This window comes from Nilaparvata lugens, chromosome 3 (genome assembly GCF_014356525.2).
Source record: "Nilaparvata lugens isolate BPH chromosome 3, ASM1435652v1, whole genome shotgun sequence".
Taxonomy (NCBI): domain Eukaryota; kingdom Metazoa; phylum Arthropoda; class Insecta; order Hemiptera; family Delphacidae; genus Nilaparvata; species Nilaparvata lugens.
This window is the reverse complement of record NC_052506.1, coordinates 3720862-3747420: the sequence shown is the minus strand read 5'-3', so window position 1 is coordinate 3747420 and position 26559 is coordinate 3720862. Positions and strand designations below refer to the sequence as shown.

Here is a 26559-nt window from a genome sequence, read left to right as displayed (position 1 = left end):
ACCTTTTGACGTACAACTGAATTTCAACCCCTCATAAGTTTTTTCAAGTGAAAACTAAAACTTCAATCAGCCGCCATTTTGGATACAGATATCATTGAACATTTTTATTGATGACATCGTTCTTGTTTTTTTAAAAGGCTTTTAAAATGATGTACCACACAATGGGTATTCACATTTGAAATATTTGAGTAACAACCCCCAAGTCACACCCTTATGAGGGTTTGAAATTCAGTTGTACGTCTACTCAAATGTAGAGTATTCGACTAATAACTTATCCTGGAAGTTACAGTATTATATCTACAACAGTCTCCAACTTATTGAAGGGTTCCCATACATATTTCTCACTGTGTATACATAACCCAATATACCATGTGATTCAAGAAGGAGTTTACAACTTTGAAAATTCATATAAATCTTATTAAACAAGGTACAGAGCTGGTTTTGGTGTTGTTTTAAAGGAAAACACTTCCAAGTTTTTTTACCTTAAACTAAAGATTTTCTATGTGACTTCCGTTGGTTATCCTGCATCCCATCGATAGTCGATTACTTCCCAGACTCGCACTAGCATTCCAGTGGAGGCAGCCATCTTTGACGTAACTGCCGCTAGCGCTTGTGCGGCGTGACCAGACACTAGCGGACTATGCGAGTTAAAACTTAGAGTGTTTTCCTTTAAAACAACACCAAAACCAGCTCTGTACCTTGTTTAATAAGATTTATATGAATTTTCAAATTTGTAAAATACTTTTTGAATCACCCGGTATCTATATATATAAAAACGAAATGGCACTCACTCACTCACTGACTGACTCACTCACTCACTCACTCGTATAACTAAAAATCTACCGGACCAAAAACGTTCAAATTTGGTAGGTATGTTCAGTTGGCCTTTAGAGGGCACTAAGAAATTTTTTGGTAATATTCAACTCTAAGAGTTGTTTTTAGGGTTTAAAGTTCGTCTTTTAGCATGTATATTCTTCTTCTCCCACTCTCTTAATTATAATTGAAATTTCCATATCATATGTTACTATAGAACTATAATCTAGATAGAGTACCTCTTCGAAACAGTTGTTAACTGGCAACTAAATTAATAATTTTGTCAGGTTGGCATTAAGTTGAGTTGATTTTGTTAGGTTGGCACCAAGTTGAAGATTTAAATGCATTTATCGCGGAAAAATTGATTGGGCACTGCTACTTCAATCCTGGGAATATTATATTACTAGCCGTCAGTAATTATAAATATTTATATTACTAGCCGCCATATCCGTTTAGCCAGACGTTTAGTCTGGACCCCCGACTGGATTGTCCTAACATATGATAAAAATGAAAAATGCAGGCGAGCGAAGCGAGCCTGCTGATCTCATTCTCGGACGATCCAGTCGGGGGTCCAGGGGGCGGAGCCCTCTTGCTAGACCGATATGGCGAGCGAAGCGAGCCTGACGGCTTAACCTATAAACTTGAGTGTATAAGAGTGCGGCAGAAAAACTTCCTCTTTTAAAGTAGATAAATCTCTTAGTATCGATCAGAAATTTGTGTATTTATTCTTTGTAATGTATACACATATATGAAGTTTTGTTTCAAGCAGTTTTGATATCAAATCAGTTAGGTGACGTCCCCTATTCTTCATACACTGAGTAAACCAATTTCTGGCGTTTGTCATGACTCCTGCCAGCATTGCAGGCGTTATGTTAGCTAATTTTTTCCCTGATATTTGTCTTCAAATCTTGTAGGGTCCTTGGACGATTCACATAAACAAGGGATTTCAAAAAAATCACAAGGTTTCAAAATGGGAGATCGGGCTGGCCACTCCAATATTGCTCCTAATTGAGATGAAAAATGTTCCCTCGATTGAAGTCACGTTCAGAAAGTTCCTGAACAATTGCCATCTTGTATGGCTGGAAATGAACATCATCATGAAAAATCTGGTGTGGCGCACTCACACAACTTTCCTTGCCGGTATGAAAATTGATCACCTGACGCTAGTGTTCCCGCGCATCTCAAGTTACTACTATCACAGAGAAAAGATAGCGTAAGTAGATATCCCATGGTATAGGGCATTTATGTCGCAACTTTTACTGTTATCCCAAGCCGATAGTTCACGTAGTTCTTTCCCATGCAGCTGAGTGAAGCTGGTAGTCTCAAATAGTGCCGTTCATACACTCTCACCCCAACAAAACAGTAAAAACTGACAATAATCGACAGTAATCGGCTTGAGATAACAGCAAAAGTTGCGACATAAATTATCTATTCCATGGGATATCTACTTACGCTATTGTTTCTCTATGCTACTATTCAAAGATCTGAGCCAGCTGGTGACAGGACAATAACGCTGGAAACACACGAGGTCTGCTATCTCTTCATAGTGAATGATTTAATAGAATCAACAGTTGTCAACAGTTTGCAATTGAAATAATCACATTTTCTCGAATTTCGAGCTTATTTTCAATTTTAGGTGAAAATGTTACTGAACATTAATTGTAGAGATTTTCATGCTGAATCTTTTTCACTTGATTTTTTTTGTTTAAATTGTATCTGAAGCCTGATAATTGGGAATATAAAATCAAACTTTGCATAGATGGGGCGGAGCTCCTGAAATCCACACACACAGACCAATACCCAAAAACCACTTTTTTGGACTCAGGGGAACTTGAAACGTATAGAAATTTACAAATTGGGGTACCTTAATTTTTTCGGAAAGCAATACTTTCCTTACCTAAGGTAATAGGGCAAGGAAAGTAAAAATCCTCTCACAGAACGATCGGAAAGTCCAAGAGCAGATATGCATGTTTGCGCGCAGAACGCTGTGGTGATCGCAACATTGAAACTCTCACTGCCTCAATGTTAGCAGGTGACCTAATGGGCCGCGGGACTTCAGTTCCCCGTCTTGTCGCACTTGCAGTTTGTCTAAACGCAGTGACCCACGTAATAGTATATTTCGCACCTAGGGCCGAAAATGAGACTTTTCCGTCGAAATCGGTTTTAAAGTCCGAGGCCGTAGGCCGAGGACTAGAAAAGATTGAGAGCCGGAAAACATTTTTGCCCATGGTGAGAACGTTATTTTCGCCACACAGAAAAATAAACAATATAAATATGAGAATAATTGTTTATTAGGCACTTCCGAAAGCAAAACAGGAAGGTCATAGCTCTAGCAAATCTGAGGTAATCTGAATGTCAGGAAATTGTCCAAGTATTTTTATTTTTTATTCTGATTTGTCTAAATAACCTAAAAGATTATGTTCAATATGTAAGAGGTTGAGTTTATACTTTTTATTCTTCCAAATGACAATAAGATGATATTATTATAATGTTTTGATTCTTGAATAATAAACACAAATAATGAAAAGTTTTTTGATCAGCTGTTTTAGCACACTTGAAATTTGGCCATCTGAAAGTCAAGTCAACAATGCTTGTTGTCGTTGACTTTGGAAGTTTAGGTTAGAAGTTCTATCCCACTCTGAAAATCGAATTTGAATAGTTTATATATATATCTTATCTGTATTTTATTCATCCAAATAAAATGATAGTATCTTATTGCCGAATACTAACTTATTCCATTCTAGAAGCATAAACTGATTCCGTTTCATAAACCATTTTGTAAACACGTTCACATAAAATCAGAATCAGCTGACTTCAAGGTTATTTTACAGCCCTAGGGCCGTAAAACTTTTACCGGCCTGGTCAGAAAACAATCATTTTCGGCCTCCATATGACGCACGAAAACCAGCTCATTACATCCAAGTGGGGCGAAAAAATTTATTTCCGATCCGGGACAGTAGACAAAGGGGCCAAATAAAAGCGATTTCGAAATGCGCGCTGCGTTGTGATCACAGAACATCCGCTCGAAAAATAAGTCTCACGGCAAATGCACGCTTCTCAATGAGTACGATCTGGGAGGACCTGATCCACTGCCTCTGGTGCACCGGGGCAAACTAACCGCGTTCCATGGGAGCTTTTAACAGTTCATAAACCGGTCGCCATCTTTGATTATCCTGCACCGGTGCAGAATTCATAGATCGGTCGGAAACATATGATCCACAAAAAGCTAACCGGAACCGGAGAGCTCCTATTGGTCGAAAGTTTTAGCGTCATAGGAAGTGAACAGTAGATGCCTACGAAAAAAGTAAAAGTTGAAATGGAGGAGCAAAGCAAATATGAGGTACTTTATTCTTTTGAAAATATATCCCATTATTATTATTATTAGCGTATGGCTTTGAATGGTGGGGAGACCCAAGGGTAGTTCCACCTCGCCGTATAAGTCCAAAGTTCCCTAATGGGAAACCTGACACTAAGGTTATAGTGAGCACAATACTTTAAATTTACACTTTTCACTTCGGAATAAAGCTCATTTTGATGTTAAAAAGTCCCAACATAATATAAAACCGAAACAAAACACAAAACCCATTATAAAGAACAAGGAAGAAAATTCATTATTGGCGGGTAAGTTTATTTTCTATTAAATTATCGACAGTTAACTTAGTTTGGTATGACTATCTTATTAAAATAAGTTATATATGTGTTCATTACGGGATCTATCCAAAAATACCTTGGCGTTGATTGGGAAATTGTAAATATTAACGCTTTGTTAATATTCCATAAGGACATGAAAATAAAATTAATTAATTCAATCACACTAATTGTAGAATAGAAGGGAGCATACGTTTGTTTTAGAGCATAAGCATGTTTGTGTTTAGTAAAGCTGCGTACACATATACGCACTTCACCGAGCACGCTCCGCCTTCGTACCGCCCTCGTTCCTCCATCGTACCACAGTCGCTCCGCCCGCGCATCCATCATGAACGTTACGGAAGATGTTAGTTCTTCTCGCGTTCCCCGGTCGAACCACTGTTGCTCCCCGGTCGATCATCAATCGCTCTGCTGGAGCGACGTTCGGTAGCGGAGGAAAGTCTGTACGCACCTTTAGACATAACCTACATTTGTGTGAGACCAAACAAGCTCCAGTGTTTAAACAGGATAAAACAGATTTCAAAAGTGTGCGCCAAACTGCATGGATCGGTTTATGTCAGCCATCACATGGGAACACTAGCTCTGCACCATGAAAAGCTGGTTTGGCAGCCATTTTGTGGTGCACCAGGGTCCGTGGATCTGGTTCTCCCAGAACCTACTCATTGTTTCAATGCATGATGGCGATTGAACATGTCGGGAAGAGAACTTTATATTCTGACCTCTCTAATAAGACCAATTTCGCTCTAAGAAGTGACATTTGGTAAAACGGCAAGGCAGAACATCCAAAAGAATCACTCTGCCGATAAAAGCCGTAAGAAAGAATAACTAGTAGTTCTGTGAACAGTAGACCTCGCGCTCAGTTAGTTACATTGACCGGTTGTTATGTTTTCTGAAAATAATTTATCAATTTAAAATGTCTAGAAAAAATCCTAAATAAATATAGAGCTTTCTGTCCTATCGTACCGTGACGTGTCGTCCCGGAATGTGAGTGTGAGCGCTGTTATCAGGTCTGGCTGCAACTGTCTACAACGTTGATGGAAAGATACAATTTTCAAGATGTTCGATGTTTTAAAACGGGTAGTATTGTAGTCAACTGTCTTCTAACGTTAATGGAAAGATACATTTTCAAGATGTTCGATGGTTTTGAACGGGTAGTATTATAGTCCACTAGACAGCTGATTTATGATGAATAATTCTATAATCTGATTTTTACGGTAATATTGGGTTATGAAGGAGGCTCCTTTTTCCTTTCATAATATTATCCTTGAAATGCAAAATTTCCAAAAACCTTGTATATACGTCGACGCGCGATTTAAAAAGGAACATACCTGTCATGAAAATCTATTACCGCGTTTCGCCGTAAATGCGAAACACAAAAACATATAAACATTTAAACATTAAGAGAAATGCCAAACCATCGACTTGAATCTTAGACCTAACTTCGCTCGGTCAATAACTGCATTACAGCTAAACAACGATGTAAATATATTGATTGAAAATGCATGGCAATCAAAACTTCATTGTCAACTATACGACAGAATAATTACAACAGTTTAGGAAAGAATTCTCAAACTAATCTTCAGGCCCCTGTTTCATAAAAACTTAGAAGTCCTGTAATACAGGAACAGCTGATTTTATCGGCTATATTGAGCATGTAATTGGAATGGTGATTCTCCTGTATTACGTGACTTATAAGTTTTATGGAACAGGGCCCAGATACTTAAAAAAGCGTTGAGATAAGATTGACAAGTTACAACTTGATATTAAAATTAACGGCTTCCTTACCTCAATCTTTCCTCTAATTCGGGAGCCAAGATGACATCGGCCAATGCATCGCTCGGCTTATTCACCAGCTTTTTCACTGTTTTTATTGGGTGTTGAACACTATCCAACAACGAGAACCTGGACGTTTCCCTCACCAGAGACGGCTTTCCTGTTCAAAAACCATAAGAGTGAGCATCCAATCAGTGAAACTTCAATAGTAAACATTATTTACAAGAAACTCATTCATTTTCGGCCAGAATTTGAATGATTCAATTTGAGATGTTGGTCTCATCTTTAGACAAGATGAACACGATTACTTGCCATCATGTGTCAGAGATCTTTCTTATCCTAGTTTTAAAAATCTGGTGTGGTACACTCACACAACTTTCCTTGCTCATATTTGAAACTACGATCAGACTTCTGTATAATTATGTGTATATATATAATTGTTTTCAGAGTACTTTTTCCTTTGTGTAAATTGTGAAATTTGAAGATTTTTTCTAGTCGTCATTTTTTAAAAATCGTCAAAACAGCTGTTCTACATATGGAATGTCTCGAATATGTGTTCTTTTTATGAACTGCGCTACCTACCTACCTCATGCACGAGAAGGAGGTTACTAAGTCCATTTCTCAAGGATGGGGTGGACCCCCCATTAGTTTACTAGAAAGGATACTCATGCCAGTTGATAAAGCTGATAAATAACTATACAGGGTATGAATTTGAAAAAAATCGGTCAAGTTATTTTTGAGAAAAACATGTTTTTTTTAGTAATCATCCGCCATTTTTCTCAAGAATATTACGGAGCTCCTGCAATTTTCCCAGAAATGAGACTCATTTCAGTTTATAGGGCTTATAAATAAATAGCTATCCATGGTATGAATTTGAAGAAAATCGTTAGAGCCGTTTTCGAGAAAACCGTGGATAACATGGTTTTTTAGTCATTATCCGCCATTTTTCTCAAGAATATTACGGAGCTCTTGAAATTTTCCCAGAAATGAGACTCATTTCAGTTTATAGGGCTTATAAATAGCTACCCATGGTATGAATTTGAAGAAAATCGTTAGAGCCGTGTTCGAGAAAACCGTGAAAAACATGGTTTTTTTAGTAATAATCCGCCATTTTTTCCGCCATTTTGAATTCAATTTTATTGAATTTCTTATTGTCGGATCCTCATGGTATAAGGACCTTAAGTTTAAAATTTCAAGTCAATCGGTTGATTAGGAATAGAGTCATCGTGTTCACAGACATACACACATACACACACACACACACACCAACACCCAAAAATCATGTTTTTGGACTCAGGGGACCTTGAAACGTATAGAAAACTTGAAATTAGGGTACCTTAATTTTTTTTGGAAAGCAATACTTTCCTTACCAATGGTAATAGGACAAGGAAAGTAAAAAGGAAGTACACATTTTACTAAGTGACAACTCATTTTATAGTTTGACTGAATTTCATGAAAAATCCTTCAATTGTAAAATACTATAAATACTGTATGTAATAAACCTTTATATATAATACAGAGTTGTGCAGAGGAAACGCATGTTTTTCGAACAGCCAGTACTCGTCGACGGGAGAGGGTATTGCCCTGGAACGAATGTTGGCAGACGACCCATGACCCATAATATGCCATTTCAGTTGCTATGAGTGTTGGAACGTACAACATCGTGTGTTCGCTGTTAAGCAGTTTTTTTAGAAACAATGAATCTGTAGTCACAGTCCAAAGCTTTTTTGTCAATATTTTAGAGTTGTGGGTCGAGGTGCAATGCCCGATCGAAATACTGTACTCCGATGGGTTGCAGCGTTTAGGAGTACTAGTTCTGTAATGAAAAATAAACCACCTGGTCTTCCCCGTTCCCCGGAAAGTGTGGACCAAGTCAGAACGGCAGTTGTTACTAGTCCTAGACGATCGACTCGAAGACACTGACTCGGTCTAAATTTTCAGGAGTACTAACTGAACGGGAAAGACCATGGTATTTCTTTTTCATCACAGAACTAGTACTCCTAAACGCTGTAACCCATCGGAGTACAGTATTTCGATCGGGCATTGCACCTCGACCCACAACTCTAAAATATTGACAAAAAAGCTTTGGACTGTGACTACTGATTCATTGTTTCTAAAAAAAAAACTGGTTAACAGCGAACACACGATGTTGTACATTCCAACCTTCATAGCAACTGAAATGGCATAGTATGGGTCGTCTGCCAACATTCGTTCCAGGGCAATACCCTCTCCCGTTGACGAGTACTGGCTGTTCGGAAAACATGCGTTTTCTCTGCTCAACTCTGATAATTGGGAATCTAAAATCAAACTTTGCATAGATGGGGTGGAGCTCCTGAAATTTTTACAGATATGGGACTTGTGGCAGTTGATAGAGCTTATCAATGACTATTCTAGGTATAACTTCAATCAAAATCGTTGGAGCCGTTTTCGAGAAAATCGCGAAAACCCTGTTTTTTGACAACATTTTTGCCATTTTAGCCGCCATCTTGAATTGCATTTGATCGAAATTGTTCGTGTCGGATCCTTATATTGTAAGGACCTTAAGTTCCAAATTTCAAGTCATTCCGTTAATTGGGAGATGAGATATCGTGTACACAGACGCACATACACTCTTACACACACACACACACACACACACACAGATCAATACCCAAAAACCACTGTTTTGGACTTAGGGGACCTTGTAACGTATAGAAATTTAGAAATTGGGATACCATAATTTTTTCGGAGAGTAAAAATTCATTATGAAATTATTGAAAAATATATTTTCTTGCTCAATAAAATATAATTGATTATTTTAAATGAGAATGAACAGATATTACATCAATAAGCCTGTATCAGTTATCGTCTACAGAAGGCATTGACAAGACAGAGGATCGGCAATGTTGATCTCCTATCTTTCTCCACTGCCATTATAACATGGACCTCATTGTAGGATAGCTGAGTGAACATATCGAGTCGACCAGCAAGAGTACTCACCAAGTCATGCCTCGACAACTCACCGAGTCATGCCTCGACAAATCACAAAACTTGGCGAGTCATGCCTCGACAATTTACCGTTTGATGCCTCGACAACTCACCGAGTCATGCCTCGACAATTCACAAAACTTGGCGAGTCATGCCTCGACAACTCACCGAGTCATGCCTCGACAACTCACCGAGTCATGCCTCGACAATTCACCGAGTCATGCCTCGACAATTCACAAAACTTGGCGAGTCATGCCTCGACAATTTACCGATTGATGCCTCGACAACTCACCAAGTCGTGCCTCGACATAGCGCGCCGTGACGCCGGTGACACCCTTGGCCGAGTAGACGCCCAGGGCGAGCAGTGACAGCCCTCCCGCCGCCACCATCATCTTGTCCCAGTCAGTCAGCAGCGACTGCACTCCAGCCCCGATCACCGACCCCGCAGTCCTGAACACCACAAATCACACTTAACAAAATATCAAGTTATAATTAATATCGGGGCACCGAGCTTCGCTCGTTATTTTTATTTATTGATAAACAGAACACAATTCTCTAAAATGATTGTGTTTATATTTCACAGCTGGCTATACGTCAGCTTATGAATTTCGGGGATGCGATATTTGATTTTCCACAGAATCACTTGCTCACTTTTTACTATCCACAGACGACGAAAGTCTCAGCTGTTTCAGCCAAGGATGAATTATCCTTTTGATGTCTTTCAGCGAGTTTTCCCAAGGATGAAACTTAGTGTAATCGAATTTTTATATCATAAACCTACTATGTTCCAAATTTCGTGAAAATCGTTAGAGCCGTTTTCGAGATCCATTGAACATGAATAACCATAAATAAATATAACCAATTAATATAAATAATCAAATATAAAAATATATTCATATATACAGAAATTGCTCTGGAAATTGCTCAGAAATGTACTGGGATATACAAGGTGACCCAAGAAAGGTGTAACAACCAAATACCATACACATTCTACATGATATTTTGCAACAAAAAATGTCCAGTAAAACTTCCTTATACCGACCTTATTTTTCGAGATATTTTTGAAATAGAACTACCATAGAGAAACAATAGCTTAAGTAGATATACCATGGTATAGGGCGTTTATGTCGCAACTTCTACTGTTATCTCAAGCCGATAGTCCACGTAGTTCTTTCCCGTGAAGCTATGTGAGGCTGGTAGTCTCTCATATTGTGCCGCTCTCACACTCTCACCACAACAAAACAGTAAAAATCTAAAAAAATCGACAGTAGTCGGTTTGAGATAACAGTAAACGTTGCGACATAAACGCCCTATACCATGGGATATCTACTTACGCTATTGTTCATCTATGGAACTACCTACCGTCATTAAGGACCGGTTTCCAATCTCGGGATTTAGCTAAGTTCTAGACTTTAAACAGCTGGAGTCAGAAAATTTCATTTCCGAAACAGGGCGTAGCACTACCTCCGTAAACAAAGCGGTAGTGCATACGTGTGACGCCAGCACAGATAGGGCTCCTAAACCAATGAAAATTTGTTGATTACAGCTCGAGTTTTCATTGGTGTAGGAGCAAATACCTACTATTAATTCAGGCCCCACAACTGATCTCTAATAAACTATGACGTCATCACATGTAGATCGATGATCTACTGGCGGTAAGCAAGCGAAATAAGAGCGCTGATGCTTGTTATCACATCTGATAAGGTAATCAACAAAATTGGAATTACAAATTCAATTTTCACGGTTTTCCATTTCAATGAATATGGTTTGCTTATATATCTTCTAATATTCGTTTGTGAAAAGTAACGATTAATTTTGGGTTTTAAATCATGGGATACAGTTGTGTACCTAATTGTCGCGGGAATTATAACAAACCATATTCATTGAAATGGAAGACCGTGAAAATTGAATTTGTAATTTATTCCAATTTTGTTGATTACCATATCAGATGTGATAACAAGCATCAGCGCTCTTATTTCGCTTGCTTACCGCCAGTAGATCATCGATCTACATGTGATGACGTCATAGTTTATTAGAGATCAGTTGTGGGGCCTGAATTAATAGAAGGTATTGCTACGTCCCGTTTCGAAAGCAAATTTTCTGACTTCAGCTGTTTAAAGTCTAGAACTTAGAGTTCCCGAGTTCGGAAACGGCCCTAAAACGTCAATAACTAGAAAACTATTAGTCCAACACTAATCCCAAGGACAAATTCCACCAGGCACACTCTTAGCCATTCCGGCCAGCTATCAAAATGAAGATTTATAATAAATTGCAGTGAACCAACTTATGGACTATTATTACTGTACATTATAATTATAATAATTAATTTTAAATTTAATTTAATTAATAATTAATATAATTATTTCAAATATCAATGAACGCTTTATAAACAGAACTAAGGACTTCTGCTACTAAAAATATTGGACGAAGAACTAAATAGCAGTAGGAAATTTAAAGAATTAATCTGTTCAAAAAGCCGCTCCGCCGGCAACGGAGAGGTACCGGGTTCGATTCCCGGTCTGGGCAGTTTATGGACAGTTTCATTCTTCAAATTTTCTGCTATTTGGTTTTCGGTCAATATTTGAAGTCGCAGAAGTCTTTAGTCTGTTTATACAGCTTTCAACGGATATTTCAAATAATTATTATGCAGTAATTATATCAATTATATCAATTATATCAAAGAAGTAAAAGTCGAAAGAAGTAACAGTCGAAAACCAAAGATTCTACATGAAATTTGCGACATAAAAAGTCCAATAAAATGATTTTATATCAATCTTAGTTTTCGTGATATATCGATATTTTTGTAAAACATCAATAAATAGAAAACTAACAATCAAAATGTAATTCTAAGGATATGGCTGGAAACAGACATAAATGTCCGATAAGATACATGTGATTTGTTCCTTTGTTTGACGTTATTGATCTTTTTATGAGCGTTCATACTGTTTTATATTTGGCTTTGAACTCAACAAATATACTTTACCTACAGTTACATTGAAAAGTGGCCATTGCTGCACTGATTAAAGAACGCAAAGAATCAGTTTTCCGCTCTAGTGCGCAAAGTCTTACTTTGCGTACTTCAGATTTGCAGCAGGACAACGCAAAATAGTTAGTAGGTTATACGGAGCACCAGTGCAGCAGAATGAAAATTAAGTTGGTAACTGTGGTATAGTGTTGTGGTGCACGTTATAATAATATGACAGCAGTGGACAACAGTGGATGACAGCGACAGCCACCATATGAGTGACAGCCGCCCCTTCATTCATTTACTACTACATTATTCAATTTTAAATAAATTAAGGTTTTTATTGATTCTAAAATTACACAGAAAAACATTTGATGGATTTCAGGGAATTTTACCCATAATTACCCACTTTTCATATTCAATGGTAACTGTAGGAAAAATTCAATGTGAAATACGTGCGCAAAGTTCCTCTGCTGCACTCAGGAAACCATTCCGCCCTCGCCAACGGCTCGTGTGTAAACGTTTCTTTCGGTGCAGCAAACTGTCACTTTGCGCACTAGTTGCACAAATAACTATTTTAAACTTTGGGCGCCAATAAAAAGTTCAAAAACATCCCCAAAAGTATTTACTGTTAATAAATAAGTACCCACTTGATAGATTCCAAAATGGTGGCCCTATTTTCGACCGCTTTCAGCCGAATCTGCTCCAAATTGATGTCTCTGTTCTCCCGGTCGGCTTTGGCTTTCGCCTCCATCTCCGCCTGAATCTTTTTCATCTCCAAATTGGCGCGCAGTTGCATTTCATGTTCAACAGTTGCTGCAAAAAACAATACCATCAGTCCTTATGAGGGTGTTCACACATTGGCAACAGTTGCTGTGCAAAACTATACCATTATGTTCTCTTGGGAGTGTTCAGACGTTGGCAACAGTTACTTTGCAAAACTATACCATCAGTCTTTATGGTGATGTTCACACATTGGGAACAGTTGCTTTACAAAACAATACTATTATGATCTCATGGGAGTGTTCACACATTGGCAACAGTTGCTTTGCAAAACAATACTATTATGATCTCATGGGAGTGTTCACACATTGGCAACAGTTACTTTGCAAATCTATACCATTATGTTCTCTTGGGAGTGTTCAGACGTTGGCAACAATTACTTTGCAAAACTATACCATCAGTCTTTATGGAGATGTTCACACAATGGCAACAGTTGCTTTATAAAACAATACTATTATGATCTCATGGGAGTGTTCACACATTGGCAACAGTTTATGTACAAAACAATACCATCAGTCCTTATGGAGTGTTAACACATTAACAATTGCTGCGCAAATCAATATCATTAGTTCTAGGCTGACCACTAACGGTAGGACATGCATGATACACATGTCATCATAGATTGTTACGTCATACAGTGAAAGGCTTCAAACAAATTTTTGGAGGTTAAGCTTTTGTATCTCCGATTTTTACTTTCCTTGCCCTATTACCATAGGTAAGGAAAGTATTGCTTTCCGAAAAAAATTAAGGTACCCCAATTTCTAAATTTCTATACGTTTCAAGGTCCCCTGAGTCCAAAAAGTGGTTTTTGGGTATTGGTCTGTATGAGTGTGTGTGTGTGTGTGTGTGTTGTGTGTGTGTGTGTGTGTTGTGTGTGTGTGTGGTGTGTGTGTGTGTGTGTATGAGTGTATGTGCGTCTGTGTACACGATATCTCATCTCCCAATTAACGGAATGACTTGAAATTTGGAACGTAAGGTCCTTACAATATAAGGATCCGACACGAACAATTTCGATCAAATGCGATTCAAGATGGCGGCTAAAATGGCGAAAATGTTGTAAAAAACAGGGTTTTTCGCAATTTTCTCGAAAACGGCGCCAACGATTTTGATTAAAGTTATACCTGAAATAGTCATCGATAAACTCTATCAACTGCCACAAGTCCCATATCTGTAAAAATTTCAGGAGCTCCGCCCCATCTATGCAAAGTTTGATTTTAGATTCTCAATTATCAGGCTTCAGATACGATTTAAACAAAAAAATCGAGTGGAAAAGATTCAGCATGAGAATCTCTACAACTAATGTTCAGTAACATTTTCACCTAAAATTAAATATAAGCTCGAAATTCGAGAAAATGTGATTATTTCAATTGCAAACTGTTGATTCTATTAAATGATTCACTATGAAGAGAAAGCACACCTCGTGTGTCTTCAGCGTTATTGCCCTGTCACCAGCTGGCTCAAATCTTTGAATAGTAGACTTGAGATTCGCGGGAACACTAGCGTCAGGTGATCAATTTTCATAACGGCAAGGATAGTTGAGTGAGTGCGCCACACCAGATTTTTTATTGTGGAATGCGTTCGGTGGGAGCTTATGACAGTTCAGTAATCGGTCGCCATCTTGGAACAGAGTGGAGTGGTGCATGCTCACTTGGACCGCCCGAAAAGTATGTTCCACAAACCGATAACCGGGATCAACTCGTTCCTATTGGTCGGGAGATAAAGCGTCTGCTGTCTGCTGTTCTGTTAGGTTAGTTGTATTAAAATCCTGATCTACAGGCAGAAAATGGATGAGACATATCAAGTATTGTATTTCTTTGATGGAATTACATACAGAATAGTTGAAAAACAAGAAATAAACTCATTATTGGCTGGTAAGTTTATTATTTTTCAGTTTTATCGACTATTCTACTATACTAAGATGTGTATATGAAGCAATCTATTAGTCGGACTACTATAGTTTGTTGATTTATTCCGCCCAGTTTGGCGGCGTGCAACTTTGTCGTTTGGTGACAAAATCTCGGGAGTGCCAGTTTGTCGTTGCATGCACCGCCAAACTGGCACTCTAAGGAATGCAGCCCAGTTTGATGGCGTGCAACTTTGTCGTTTGGTGACAAAATCTCGGGAGTGCCAGTTTGTCGTTGCATGCACCGCCAAACTGGCACTCTAAGGAATGCAGCCCAGTTCGACGGCGTGCAACTTTGTCGTCTGGTGACAAAATCTGAGGAGTGCCAGTTTGTCGTTGCATGCACCGCCAAACTGGCACTCTAAGGAATGCAGCCCAGTTTGACGGCGTGCAACTTTGTCGTCTGGTAACAAAATCTGAGGAGAGCCAGTTTGTCGTTGCATGCACCGCCAATCTGGCACTCTAAGGAATGCAGCCCAGTTTGACGGCGTGCAACTTTGTCGTCTGGTAACAAAATCTGAGGAGAGCCAGTTTGTCGTTGCATGCACCGCCAAACTGGCACTCTAAGGAATGCAGCCCAGTTTGACGGCGTGCAACTTTGTCGTCTGGTAACAAAATCTGAGGAGAGCCAGTTTGTCGTTGCATGCACCGCCAAACTGGCACTCTAAGGAATGCAGCCCAGTTTGACGGCGTGCCACATTGTCATTTAGTGACAAAATCTTAGGAGTGCCAGTTTGTCGTAGCATGCACCGCCAAACTGGCACTCTAAGGAATGCAGCCCAGTTTGACGGCGTGCCACATTGTCATTTAGTGACAAAATCTCAGGAGTGCCAGTTGTCGTAGCATGCACCGCCAAACTGGCACTCTAAGGAATGCAGCCCAGTTTGACGGCGTGCCACATTGTCATTTAGTGACAAAATCTCAGGAGAGCCAGTTTGTCGTTGCATGCACCGCCAAACTGGCACTCTAAGGAATGCAGCCCAGTTTGACGGCGTGCAACTTTGTCGTCTGGTAACAAACTCTGAGGAGAGCCAGTTTGTCGTTGCATGCACCGCCAAACTGGCACTCTAAGGAATGCAGCCCAGTTTGACGGCGTGCCACATTGTCATTTAGTGACAAAATCTCAGGAGTGCCAGTTTGTCGTAGCATGCACCGCCAAACTGGCACTCTAAGGAATGCAGCCCAGTTTGACGGTGTGCCACTTTGTCATTTAGTGACAAAATCTCAGGAGTGCCAGTTTGTCGTAGCATGCACCGCCAAACTGGCACTCTAAGGAATGCAGCCCAGTTTGACGGCGTGCCACTTGTCATTTAGTGACAAAATCTCAGGAGTGCCAGTTTGTCGTAGCATGCACCGCCAAACTGGCACTCTAAGGAATGCAGCCCAGTTTGACGGCGTGCCACTTTGTCATTTAGTGACAAAATCTCAGGAGTGCCAGTTTGTCGTAGCATGCACCGCCAAACTGGCACTCTAAGGAATGCAGCCCAGTTGACGGCGTGCCACTTTGTCGGTAGCCCACTTTGGCGTCAGCCCAGTTTGTCATCGTCCCTCCTCGACTGGAGTGGACGATTTGAGTTGAGGTAGTGTGAGTTGAGTCCAAGATAACAAAATATGCATGATGTTTACCTTTTCTCATGGCTTCTTGCTTAGCAACTGACTCCTCCTGCCTTCTCAGATTCTCGTCATTAATCTTCTGCTGCTGAAGCAGTTGGTCTTCATACCTTAAATGCAATTCAAAATAAATTAACAAATTTAAATAAATAATAAATAAATATTTATTCAATGACAAGTACGTAACAGAATAACAATAATCAAATATTGAATTCAACAAAAATACGTTGTGTAAAGTCAATTAATACAATACTGTTTGCTAAAGAGTGAAATTTGTCTGCAAACAGGAGCATATCTCATAATTGAAAGTAATTTTATTAAAATTATTGACCGAGCGAAGTGAGGTCAGAGATTCAAGTCGACGGTTTGGCATTTCTCTTAATGTTTATATGTTATATGTTGCGCAATTACGGCGCAACGCGGTAATAGATTTTCATGAAATTTGACAGGTATGTTCCTTTTTAAATTGCGCGTCGACGTATATACAGGTTTTTGGAAATTTTGCATTTCAAGGATAATATAAAAGGAAAAAAGGAGCCTCTTTCATACGTCAATATTAGAGTGAAAATCTGACTAAGAATTATTCATCATAAATCAGCTGTCGAGTTGACTATAAAACTGCATGCCATGACGCATGCAATTCAAATCTCAATGAAACTTGGTAAAAAATTAGCAGCTGTGTAGACTATAAATTGCATGCCTCATTGAATGCAATTTTTATGCACTATTAAATAGGATGCAAAGATATAACTAAATCGGAAAGCGTTATATGTTAATTAAATCTTGTGTAAGCATGATCTGATCAAATAAATAGTTAGTGTATCAGTGTGGATGTGCTTATGGTTTGGGACGTCGTTATAACTGCGCGATTCTACTGTTCACAGAACTACTAGTATTGAGAGTGTGCATTTAGTATAATAAAAAATATTGGAATTTCGCAGATTTCAATGACAGAGAAGGCAATGTCTAGAAATGGGAAGAAGATGAGATATAATCCTATTTCCCAACCTTGTCATTTTTGGTTTTGAAGCAACTAATTTTGAAAATCTACTTGTAAACAACATATTTAATGAGTAAACATTTGTAAACACCAACTGGCACTCTAAGGAATGCAGCCCAGTTTGACGGTGTGCCACTTTGTCATTTAGTGACAAAATCTCAGGAGTGCCAGTTTGTCGTAGCATGCACCGCCAAACTGGCACTCTAAGGAATGCAGCCCAGTTTGACGGCGTGCCACATTGTCATTTAGTGACAAAATCTCAGGAGTGCCAGTTTGTCGTTGCATGCACCGCCAAACTGGCACTCTAAGGAATGCAGCCCAGTTTGACGGCGTGCCACATTGTCATTTAGTGACAAAATCTCAGGAGTGCCAGTTTGTCGTAGCATGCACCGCCAAACTGGCACTCTAAGGAATGCAGCCCAGTTTGACGGCGTGCCACTTTGTCATTTAGTGACAAAATCTCAGGAGTGCCAGTTTGTCGTAGCATGCACCGCCAAACTGGCACTCTAAGGAATGCAGCCCAGTTTGACGGCGTGCCACTTTGTCATTTAGTGACAAAATCTCAGGAGTGCCAGTTTGTCGTAGCATGCACCGCCAAACTGGCACTCTAAGGAATGCAGCCCAGTTTGACGCGTGCCACTTTGTCATTTAGTGACAAAATCTCAGGAGTGCCAGTTTGTCGTAGCATGCACCGCCAAACTGGCACTCTAAGGAATGCAGCCCAGTTTGACGGCGTGCCACTTTGTCATTTAGTGACAAAATCTCAGGAGTGCCAGTTTGTCGTAGCATGCACCGCCAAACTGGCACTCTAAGGAATTCAGCCCAGTTTGACGGCGTGCCACTTTGTCGGTAGCCCACTTTGGCGTCAGCCCAGTTTGTCATCGTCCCTCCTCGACTGGAGTGTACGATTTGAGTTGAGGTAGTGTGAGTTGAGTCCAAGATAACAAAATGTGCATGATGTTTACCTTTTCTCATGGCTTCTTGCTTGGCAACTGACTCCTCCTGCCTTCTCAGATTCTCGTCATTAATCTTCTGCTGCTGAAGCAGTTGGTCTTCATACCTTAAATGCAATTCAAAATAAATTAACAAATTTAAATAAATAATAAATAAATATTTATTCAATGACAAGTACGTAACAGAATAACAATAATCAAATATTGAATTCAACAAAAATACGTTGTGTAAAGTCAATTAATACAATACTGTTTGCTAAAGAGTGAAATTTGTCTGCAAACAGGAGCATATCTCATAATTGAAAGTAATTTTATTAAAATTATTGACCGAGCGAAGTGAGGTCAGAGATTCAAGTCGACGGTTGGCATTTCTCTAATGTTTATATGTTTATATGTTGCGCATTTACGGCGAAACGCGGTAATAGATTTTCATGAAATTGACAGGTATGTTCCTTTTTAAATTGCGCGTCGACGTATATACAAGGTTTTTGGAAATTTTGCATTTCAAGGATAATATAAAAGGAAAAAGGAGCCTCTTTCATACGTCAATATTAGAGTGAAAATCTGACTATAGAATTATTCATCATAAATCAGCTGTCGAGTTGACTATAAACTGCATGCCATGACGCATGCAATTCAATATCTCAATGAAACTTGGTAAAAAATTAGCAGCTGTGTAGACTATAAATTGCATGCCTCATTGAATGCAATTTTTATGCACTATTAAATAGGATGCAAAGAACTTATAACTAAATTCCGGAAAGCGTTATATGTTAATTAAATCTTGTGTAAGCATGATCTGATCAAATAAATAGTTAGTGTATCAGTGTGGATGTGCTTATGGTTTGGGACGTCGTTATAACTGCGCGATGTCTACTGTTCACAGAACTACTAGTAATTGAGAGTGTGCATTGTTTAGTATAATAAAAAATTTATTGGAATTTCGCAGATTTCAATGACAGAGAAGGCAATGTCTAGAAATGGGAAGAAGATGAGATATAATCCTATTTCCCAACCTTGTTCTATTTTTGGTTTTGAAGCAACTAATTTTGAAAATCTACATTGTAAACAACATATTTAATGAGTAAACATTTTGTAAAGTGAAGAGCTACAAGACTTGACCTATTTCGGACTATCTGTAACCTGATCCAAATTTGGGAGATGAATAGCATAAGGGAAGAACACCCGAAAAAATTACCTGGTCCTCCAGGTTGGGGGTTGGGCGTGGGGCCAACGACCCTACCCTGTAAAAAAATCAGCTTGTTACGAAACCTCAAAATGAGCCACGGACGGACAGGATACTTGGAGAACAAAGTTGGAAAAAGAACTTGAACTTGATTATTGGAACATGGAATGTGAGAAGCTTGTACAGGAGCGGTGCCTTGAAAGATTTACACCAATGTATAAAACAATATCGATTGTTCGATTGTATCGAAAGTACTTGCTGTACAGGAAATGAGATGGCCTGGCAAGGGAGTGTTTGACACCCACAGGAACATAAAGATCAGAATATATAAACTATAATACGCACAGTGGTCACTTATGGAAGTGAAGTGTGGATATTATCATCCAAGGCTGCAGCAAATCTAGACCGCTGGGAAAGGGAAATGCTGCGTAGAATATACGGACCTGTATGTGATGAGGGTGTCTGGCCAATAAGAAACAACAATGAATTGGCTGCACTTTATAAAGAGCCGCCCTTGTCAGTATATGTCAGACTGAACCGAATAAGATGGGCAGGGCATGTGGAGCGGATGCCAGACACTCGGTCTCCCACAAAAATATATATGGGACACTTTTTGTGTAGTTGAGAAGTTGATATTGTGGTAATTATTCATATTGAATATATTTTATTAAATATATTCATATTTCTTAGTCTTTTTCATTCAATATATGGGACAACCGGGAGGCAGAAGACCGGTGGGAAAGCCAAGACTGAGATGGGAGGATGGCATCTCGAAGGATGCTGCAGAACTTCTTCGCATCAGGAATTGGAGAATGAAGGCAAGAGATCGTGATGGATGGAGGCGCAGTATTGAGGAGGCCAGGGCTCGATTCGGGCTGTAGCGTCATCGAAGAAGAAGAAGATAGCATAAGGTTACCTTATTTTTCCCTCCCTATCATTTTGATGATGTACTTATTGTATTAATGAATAAAGAATAAATAAAGAGACGGATATGATACAAAACTGTCAGTATCATATTGTCATAATAAGGCATGAGGGGACGAGAAGAATTGAGGAGGTGAGAGTCAAAACTCACATGTTCCAAAAAATGCGAAATTGAGATGGCACTGTCATCTTGTTCTTCTTCTTGAGCTAAACATTGCTATGCTATTGGTTTACAACAAAACCAGCTTGTTCTTATTCAAATTAATGACAAAAAGTGAGGTTAGTAGCAAAACTCACATGATCCAAAGGAACATGTAAGTTTTGATGCATAACGGCTACTAGCAGGTCATGTGATCACTTTCGACCAATCGTGCGCCAGCTATCTGCTCTTTGTCCGTCTGTCGTCTGCTTTGAGTGGGATACAAAGCTGATAGTTTGTGATTGTTAGCAGTAGTTATTGATAGAATTCTTCTAATTTCTACTCCATTCTACCAATTATTAGTTCAGTAATGGAAGAGTTTGTAGTTCCAATCAAAGATGGTGAAAAACCAACAAAGAAAACTCCTGACAAAAGTACATGGAAACGCACGAAAGAAAAGATTGCCAGGTAGGTCTAACCTCACTTTTCTTATACTGTTTTAATAAAATTTAATGTTTGAGTTATACACTGTCAAAACTGATCAGAAGGAAACATTTTTACAAGAAGGTAAAATTTGTTTCTTTCTGTTCCAGACACAAGCCATCACAGATGCCAGAATTCCCCAAATGCAACCACTTTACTGGGGCATTCCAGTGCCGCACATTAACAATGAGAGACGTACAAAAATTCCATGGTTTATTCTACAAACGCCCGGAACGCCAACACCAAAATAATTTTATTCTTCGAAATGTGGAAATAAAGAACGTTCAGAGGAGGAGATCAAGAGAACACAAAACTAAAGAAAAATCACAACTACTGAGGACTACAAAATATTTCGTCAAAACTACAGCAGGAGATAAAGTGCCAGTCTGTATGAACAGTTTTTTATCAATTCTAGGCGTATCCCGATTTCGTGTCAATAATATCACAAATGAGTTGAAAAAAAATGGTGAAGTAGTTGAAAGAAGAGGAGGGTTTCGCAAGAAAGAGAAGTACTCAACACAAAAAATCAGTATTATGAATTTTATCAACACATTGAAATGTGTTGAATCTCACTATTGTAGGGAGAGAAGCTGCCGAAAGTATCTTCCCAGTGATCTTAATGTAAAAAAACTATGGAGAATTTACTCATCAAAAAATAAAAACTTGGCAGTAAAACTATCCTTTTTCCGAAAGATTTTCAACACACAATACAATATTGGTTTTGGCACGCCAAGAACCGATGTATGCTCTACGTGTTTAAGCCTCAGAGAGAAAATCAAATGTGAAATGGATGCTGTGAAGAAAAATGAGCTCTTAACAGAAAAACGGGTACATCGTCTGCGCTACAAAGCATTTTACAAAAAACTTCAAGAAAAAGACAATGACATCTTAATATTGTCATTTGATTGCCAAAAAAATTTGGCACTTCCTAAGATACCCGATCAATCAACATACTACAGCCGCCAGTTCTATTTTCAGAATTTTACAGTTGTGAAGGGACACAGCAGAGGGCCATTGAACCCTTCAACAGTAACGTCCTACTGTTGGACTGAGAATGAGTATTCAAAGGACTCCAACCTTATTTCATCATGTGTCTTTGACTGTCTGCGAAGTACTGATTTGACCTTATATAAAAAAGTGAGACTGATCTCTGATGGTTGTGGGGGTCAAAATAAAAACTCTATCCTTGTAGCCATGTGTCACTCATGGCTCTGGTGTTTTGCACCCAACAACATAGAAGAAGTTGAATTGGTTTTTCCGGTAACAGGCCATAGCTTTTACCCCCAGATAGAGTTTTTGGAAACATTGAACGTAGAATGAAAAAGATTGAAGAGATCATCAAGCCTGAGGATGTCGTGAAAATAATATCCGAATATGCAATGGTGAAGAGAGTTGGTATTGACTGTGAGGTGGGGGACTTTCGTAAATTGGCACGGTCACAATTTAAAAACCTAACGAGCTGGAACTTCCAAATTTCTCAATCCAAAAGAATAATTTTCAAAAAGGCAAAACGCACTCCCAACATTCTCACAAGGGGAGAAAGTACTTACCGGACAGATTTGGGGAAGAGCCAGGTCCTTACAAAGAAAGGAGTGTTAATGAATGGATTGAACCCTGACATAATCGAGAAGAAGAACTTGGTGTCACTAGAAAAAAAGAAGGATGTTGAAAAACTCTTACAAATCATTTTGGAGCGAATTGGAGAGAGAATCAACAACTTGAGTTTTACCGCAGCATTATTGATAACACCTCTGCTGAACCTGTTCCTGAAGAAGAAGTTTGTGAATTTGTGGATGGGTGTTCTAATTTGATAATCTGAATTAAATACTGGAGAAAATTACTAAACCAAAATGATTTTATCAAAATGACCAATCAATTTTAATCAAAATAATTTTTCATGATGATTGTCATCATAAACACTATTCTATTATTGTGAATCCTTTTATCTAGCATTTTTCCACTTTTATATTAAACTTCATAATAAACAAGCTCAAATTTTTATTGTCTAGGTTTATTATTGTTATTCTAAACCCAAAAAATTTCCTCTGAGATGTTTTGGCAGTGTATAAAAATATATAAATTCTTCTGAACTTGCAATAATTCATGTAGTTTTTTTTTTAACAAAAGTAACTATCAGATCACCTATTGACTATTTTTAAGGGTTACACTTCAAAACTCACATGTTCCAAGTCACTTATTTGCAAAACCAACATGTTCCTAGAGTTGTCATCAAAACTCACATGATCCAATTTTTAAATTCATTTTTTAACTATTTATAACATTTTTCAATCTATGAGGCCTGAAAATATCATATCTGTGGCAGATTCTACATGTAACAAAATAGTCCATATAAAAAAAAGATAAGTGGCATATTAGATCTCAGTTTTCTGGAATTTACCAAAATTTAACTTTTGGGAACATGTGAGTTTTGACTCTCACCTCCTCAATTGAACTATTATCACCACACATGATACGTATCAACACTCATGATACAGTATCAACACATTGCCTTTTATCTTTAGGGCTACTTTTGAACATAAATAAAAATATAAATCTGAGTAGGCTACCCTTTATAAGGCTGTACAAAGGCTAAAAATAAACTTTCTACTCGTGATATTTTTCCAAGTTTTTCGATTTGTATATCATCAAGCTATCAAAATGAAAAAGTTTTCTCAGGAAAACATTTTTTTCGATCATTACTATTTGAGATATGAGCGACTGAAGTTTGAATTTTTGGGACAGAACATTTCAAATTCGATACAATATAAATCCATGAGAATTAGAGGATGGATTCGTCATGGTATTGTTGATCTAGTAAAACAAAAATTTTCTGAAAATATCAATTTTTGGAAAATTTATTCAATTTACCAAAAATAACTCAACTAAAAGTTATTTTTAGTAAATTGAATAACTATCTTGAAAATTGATATTTTCAGAAAATTTGTATTTTACTAGATCAACAGCAATACCATGAAGAATCTATCCTCTAAATCTCATGGATTTATCTCTTACCGAATTTGAAATGTTCTGTCCCAAAAATTTAAACTTTAGGCGCTCATATCTCAAAAAGTAATGATCAGAAAAAAAATGTTTTCCTGAGAAAAATTGTTCATTATGATAGCTTGATGATATACAAATCAAAAAACTTTGAAAAATATCACGAGTAAAAAGTTTATTTTTAGCCTTTGCACAGCCTTAAAACTATTTTTCCTCCACCTACTGTCTAAAGTACTTACTTTACTCCCTGAAACCTAATACTAAAGTGTCACTTTTTCGCTCTCGGTAGTAAAAAACAGAAAAACTCCCTAGGGAGTAAAAGTGACTCCATTTAAATAACATGGGGAGCATCTCTATTTTGAAACCTACATTGTAATAGGTAAGAAGGTCTAAGCTCAGATGAGAAAGCATAATAGAGGTGTCTGTCATTGAGTCAACTGAATTCAATACCACAACCAGAAATTTGATCAACTTATGAAATATATGTTTGTATGATATTATATTCTTAATATTAGTAGACGATAAAAATTTATACAATTTTAAAATATCTTATTCTATTCAAAATACCAGCCAACAAATATTTTTGATCTGCAATTCAAATCTGAACCGCGTGATCTAGAGTCAGCCATTTTGGTAAACACCCAGCTGATATAATTTAAAGTTACAACTTTAGCCGGTAGATAGCGCAATCGGCAGTGCCAATCAGACGGCCAGTTTTTAGGTTTTAGATTTTAGGTTATGTTGTTAGGAAACATTGTCACCAATACGTAAGTTATTAAAAAGATTTTATTTGCAGTTTCTATAAAAAATGTAGATAGAGGAAAAATGTTGTGTACATCACGAGTGAAAATACTTTTTCTCCCTCAGGAAAATTGTTGCCCTCGGCTTCGCCTCGGGCTTCAAACTTTTCCCTCAGGGAGAAAAAGTCGTACTTTTCACTCTAGATATACAAATAACTATTTCGCCACACTGCACAGAAAGCAGCTGTTTCCAGTCCCTACGTAGATCTGAAAGACATTGTTTGCAGACGACTCTCGTCTGACGTCAGAACAGGTTTCTTTCCGGCCTAGGCGGAAAGAGTACCCTTTCCAGCCGCTAACATGGAACTAAGAAGGTGATCAAAAAACTATTCATTATTTGTGTTCATTATTCAATAATTAAAACATTTATAATAATACCATCTTATTGTCATTTGAAGAATAAAAAAGTATAAACTCAACCTCCCACATAATTGAACATCATCTTTTAGGTTATTTAGACAAGTCAGAATAAAAATAAAAATACTTGGACAATTTCCTGATATTCAGATTACCTCAGATTTGCTAGAGCTATCACCTTCCACTTCTGCTTTCGGAAGTGCTTAGTAAACAACTATTCTCATATAAATATTGTTTATTTTTGTGTGTGGCGAAAAATAGCGTTCGCACCACGGGCAAAAATGTTTTTCTGGCTCTCAATCTTTTCTAGTCCTCGGCCTACGGCCTCGGACTTGAAAACCGATTTCGAGCCGGAAAAATCTCATTTTCTGCTCTAGGTGCGAAATATACTATGTCACGACATGTTTCGACTTATCACTTAATAATGGCTTTATATAGCCGAAACATGTCGTGACAAAATCATTTAAAAAAGGGTACTCAGACAGTATATTTTTATCTATAGTATCAACACAATATCATCTCAACTTGATACACAACACTATAGGATAATTTTTATGCTATATTTTCTCTATGGTATCAACAAACATGATACAGTATCAACTCAACTTGATACAGTATCAACTCAACTTGATACAGTATCAACTCAACTTGATACAGTATCAACTCAACTGATACACAACACCATAGGATATATTCTAATGCTATCTTTTCACTATGATATTATAATGAAATACCTCTTTCGTGACAACTGGTCTTGATACTGAGCTCTCGCCTGATGTTGGCGGGTCTCCTCCTGCAGAGTCTTCCGTCTCTCTTCAGCATCCACCTGTTTCTGTTGCACCTTGCCTCTCTCTATCTCCGCCTCATACGCCTTCATGTTCACCATCAACTCTTGCTGTTTGGTCACCTCCTGCATTTTTGACAGTTCCAGCGCCTCCTTGGCATGCTCTGCGGAACACAAACCAAATCACATTCACAAGTGTCCTGTTACGAGCAACTTGGACTGTTTCATCGAAATATTCAGTTAGAAATTTCATTGGTAATTCTGTCGATTGCAAAATGGCCTATGAGCAGTGGCGGCTCGTCCTATGTGTTCAATGGTTCATTGAACCCCCAGAATTGAATCAACTTCCTATACAATGATGAATTTGCAACTCAAATAATTATATTTTATTTTATTCTCATTAAATTACATCACAACATTTTTCATCTACGTAAACTTAACGTTGATGTTTTGCTGCCGGTGCCTGAGATCCG

General features: G+C 38.2%; 2 protein-coding genes across 2 annotated transcripts; one reads left to right on the top strand and one right to left on the bottom strand.

Moving 5' to 3' along the window:
• Positions 1 to 517: 517 nt before the first annotated feature.
• LOC120348785 (ATPase family AAA domain-containing protein 3A homolog) lies at positions 518 to 26339 on the bottom strand. Its single transcript, XM_039425300.1, has 7 exons — positions 26294 to 26339; positions 26037 to 26250; positions 16479 to 16573; positions 12817 to 12982; positions 9494 to 9651; positions 6247 to 6394; positions 518 to 638 (listed from the first exon to the last, which is right to left on the bottom strand). Exons 1-7 carry the CDS (start codon positions 26337 to 26339, stop codon positions 518 to 520), a joined length of 948 nt encoding a protein of 315 aa, XP_039281234.1.
• LOC120350175 lies at positions 20653 to 23248 on the top strand. Its single transcript, XM_039422630.1, has 2 exons — positions 20653 to 21133; positions 21259 to 23248. Exons 1-2 carry the CDS (start codon positions 21036 to 21038, stop codon positions 22466 to 22468), a joined length of 1308 nt encoding a protein of 435 aa, XP_039278564.1. The 5' UTR covers positions 20653 to 21035; the 3' UTR covers positions 22469 to 23248.
• Positions 26340 to 26559: the final 220 nt, after the last annotated feature.

Bases quoted from the DNA above. Each gene is read 5' to 3' on its own strand.
- LOC120350175 (XM_039422630.1), top strand. From the start codon at position 21,036: ATGGAAGAGTTTGTAGTTCCAATCAAAGATGGTGAAAAACCAACAAAG. The intron at 21,134-21,258 runs GTAGGTCTAACC...TTTCTGTTCCAG, and splicing joins ACGAAAGAAAAGATTGCCAG to ACACAAGCCATCACAGATGC.
- LOC120348785 (XM_039425300.1), bottom strand. From the start codon at position 26,339: ATGAAATTTCTAACTGAATATTTCGATGAAACAGTCCAAGTTGCTC. The intron at 26,251-26,293 runs GTAACAGGACAC...TGTGTTCCGCAG, and splicing joins TGAAACAGTCCAAGTTGCTC to AGCATGCCAAGGAGGCGCTG. The intron at 16,574-26,036 runs GTATTTCATTAT...ATTGCATTTAAG, and splicing joins GACCAGTTGTCACGAAAGAG to GTATGAAGACCAACTGCTTC.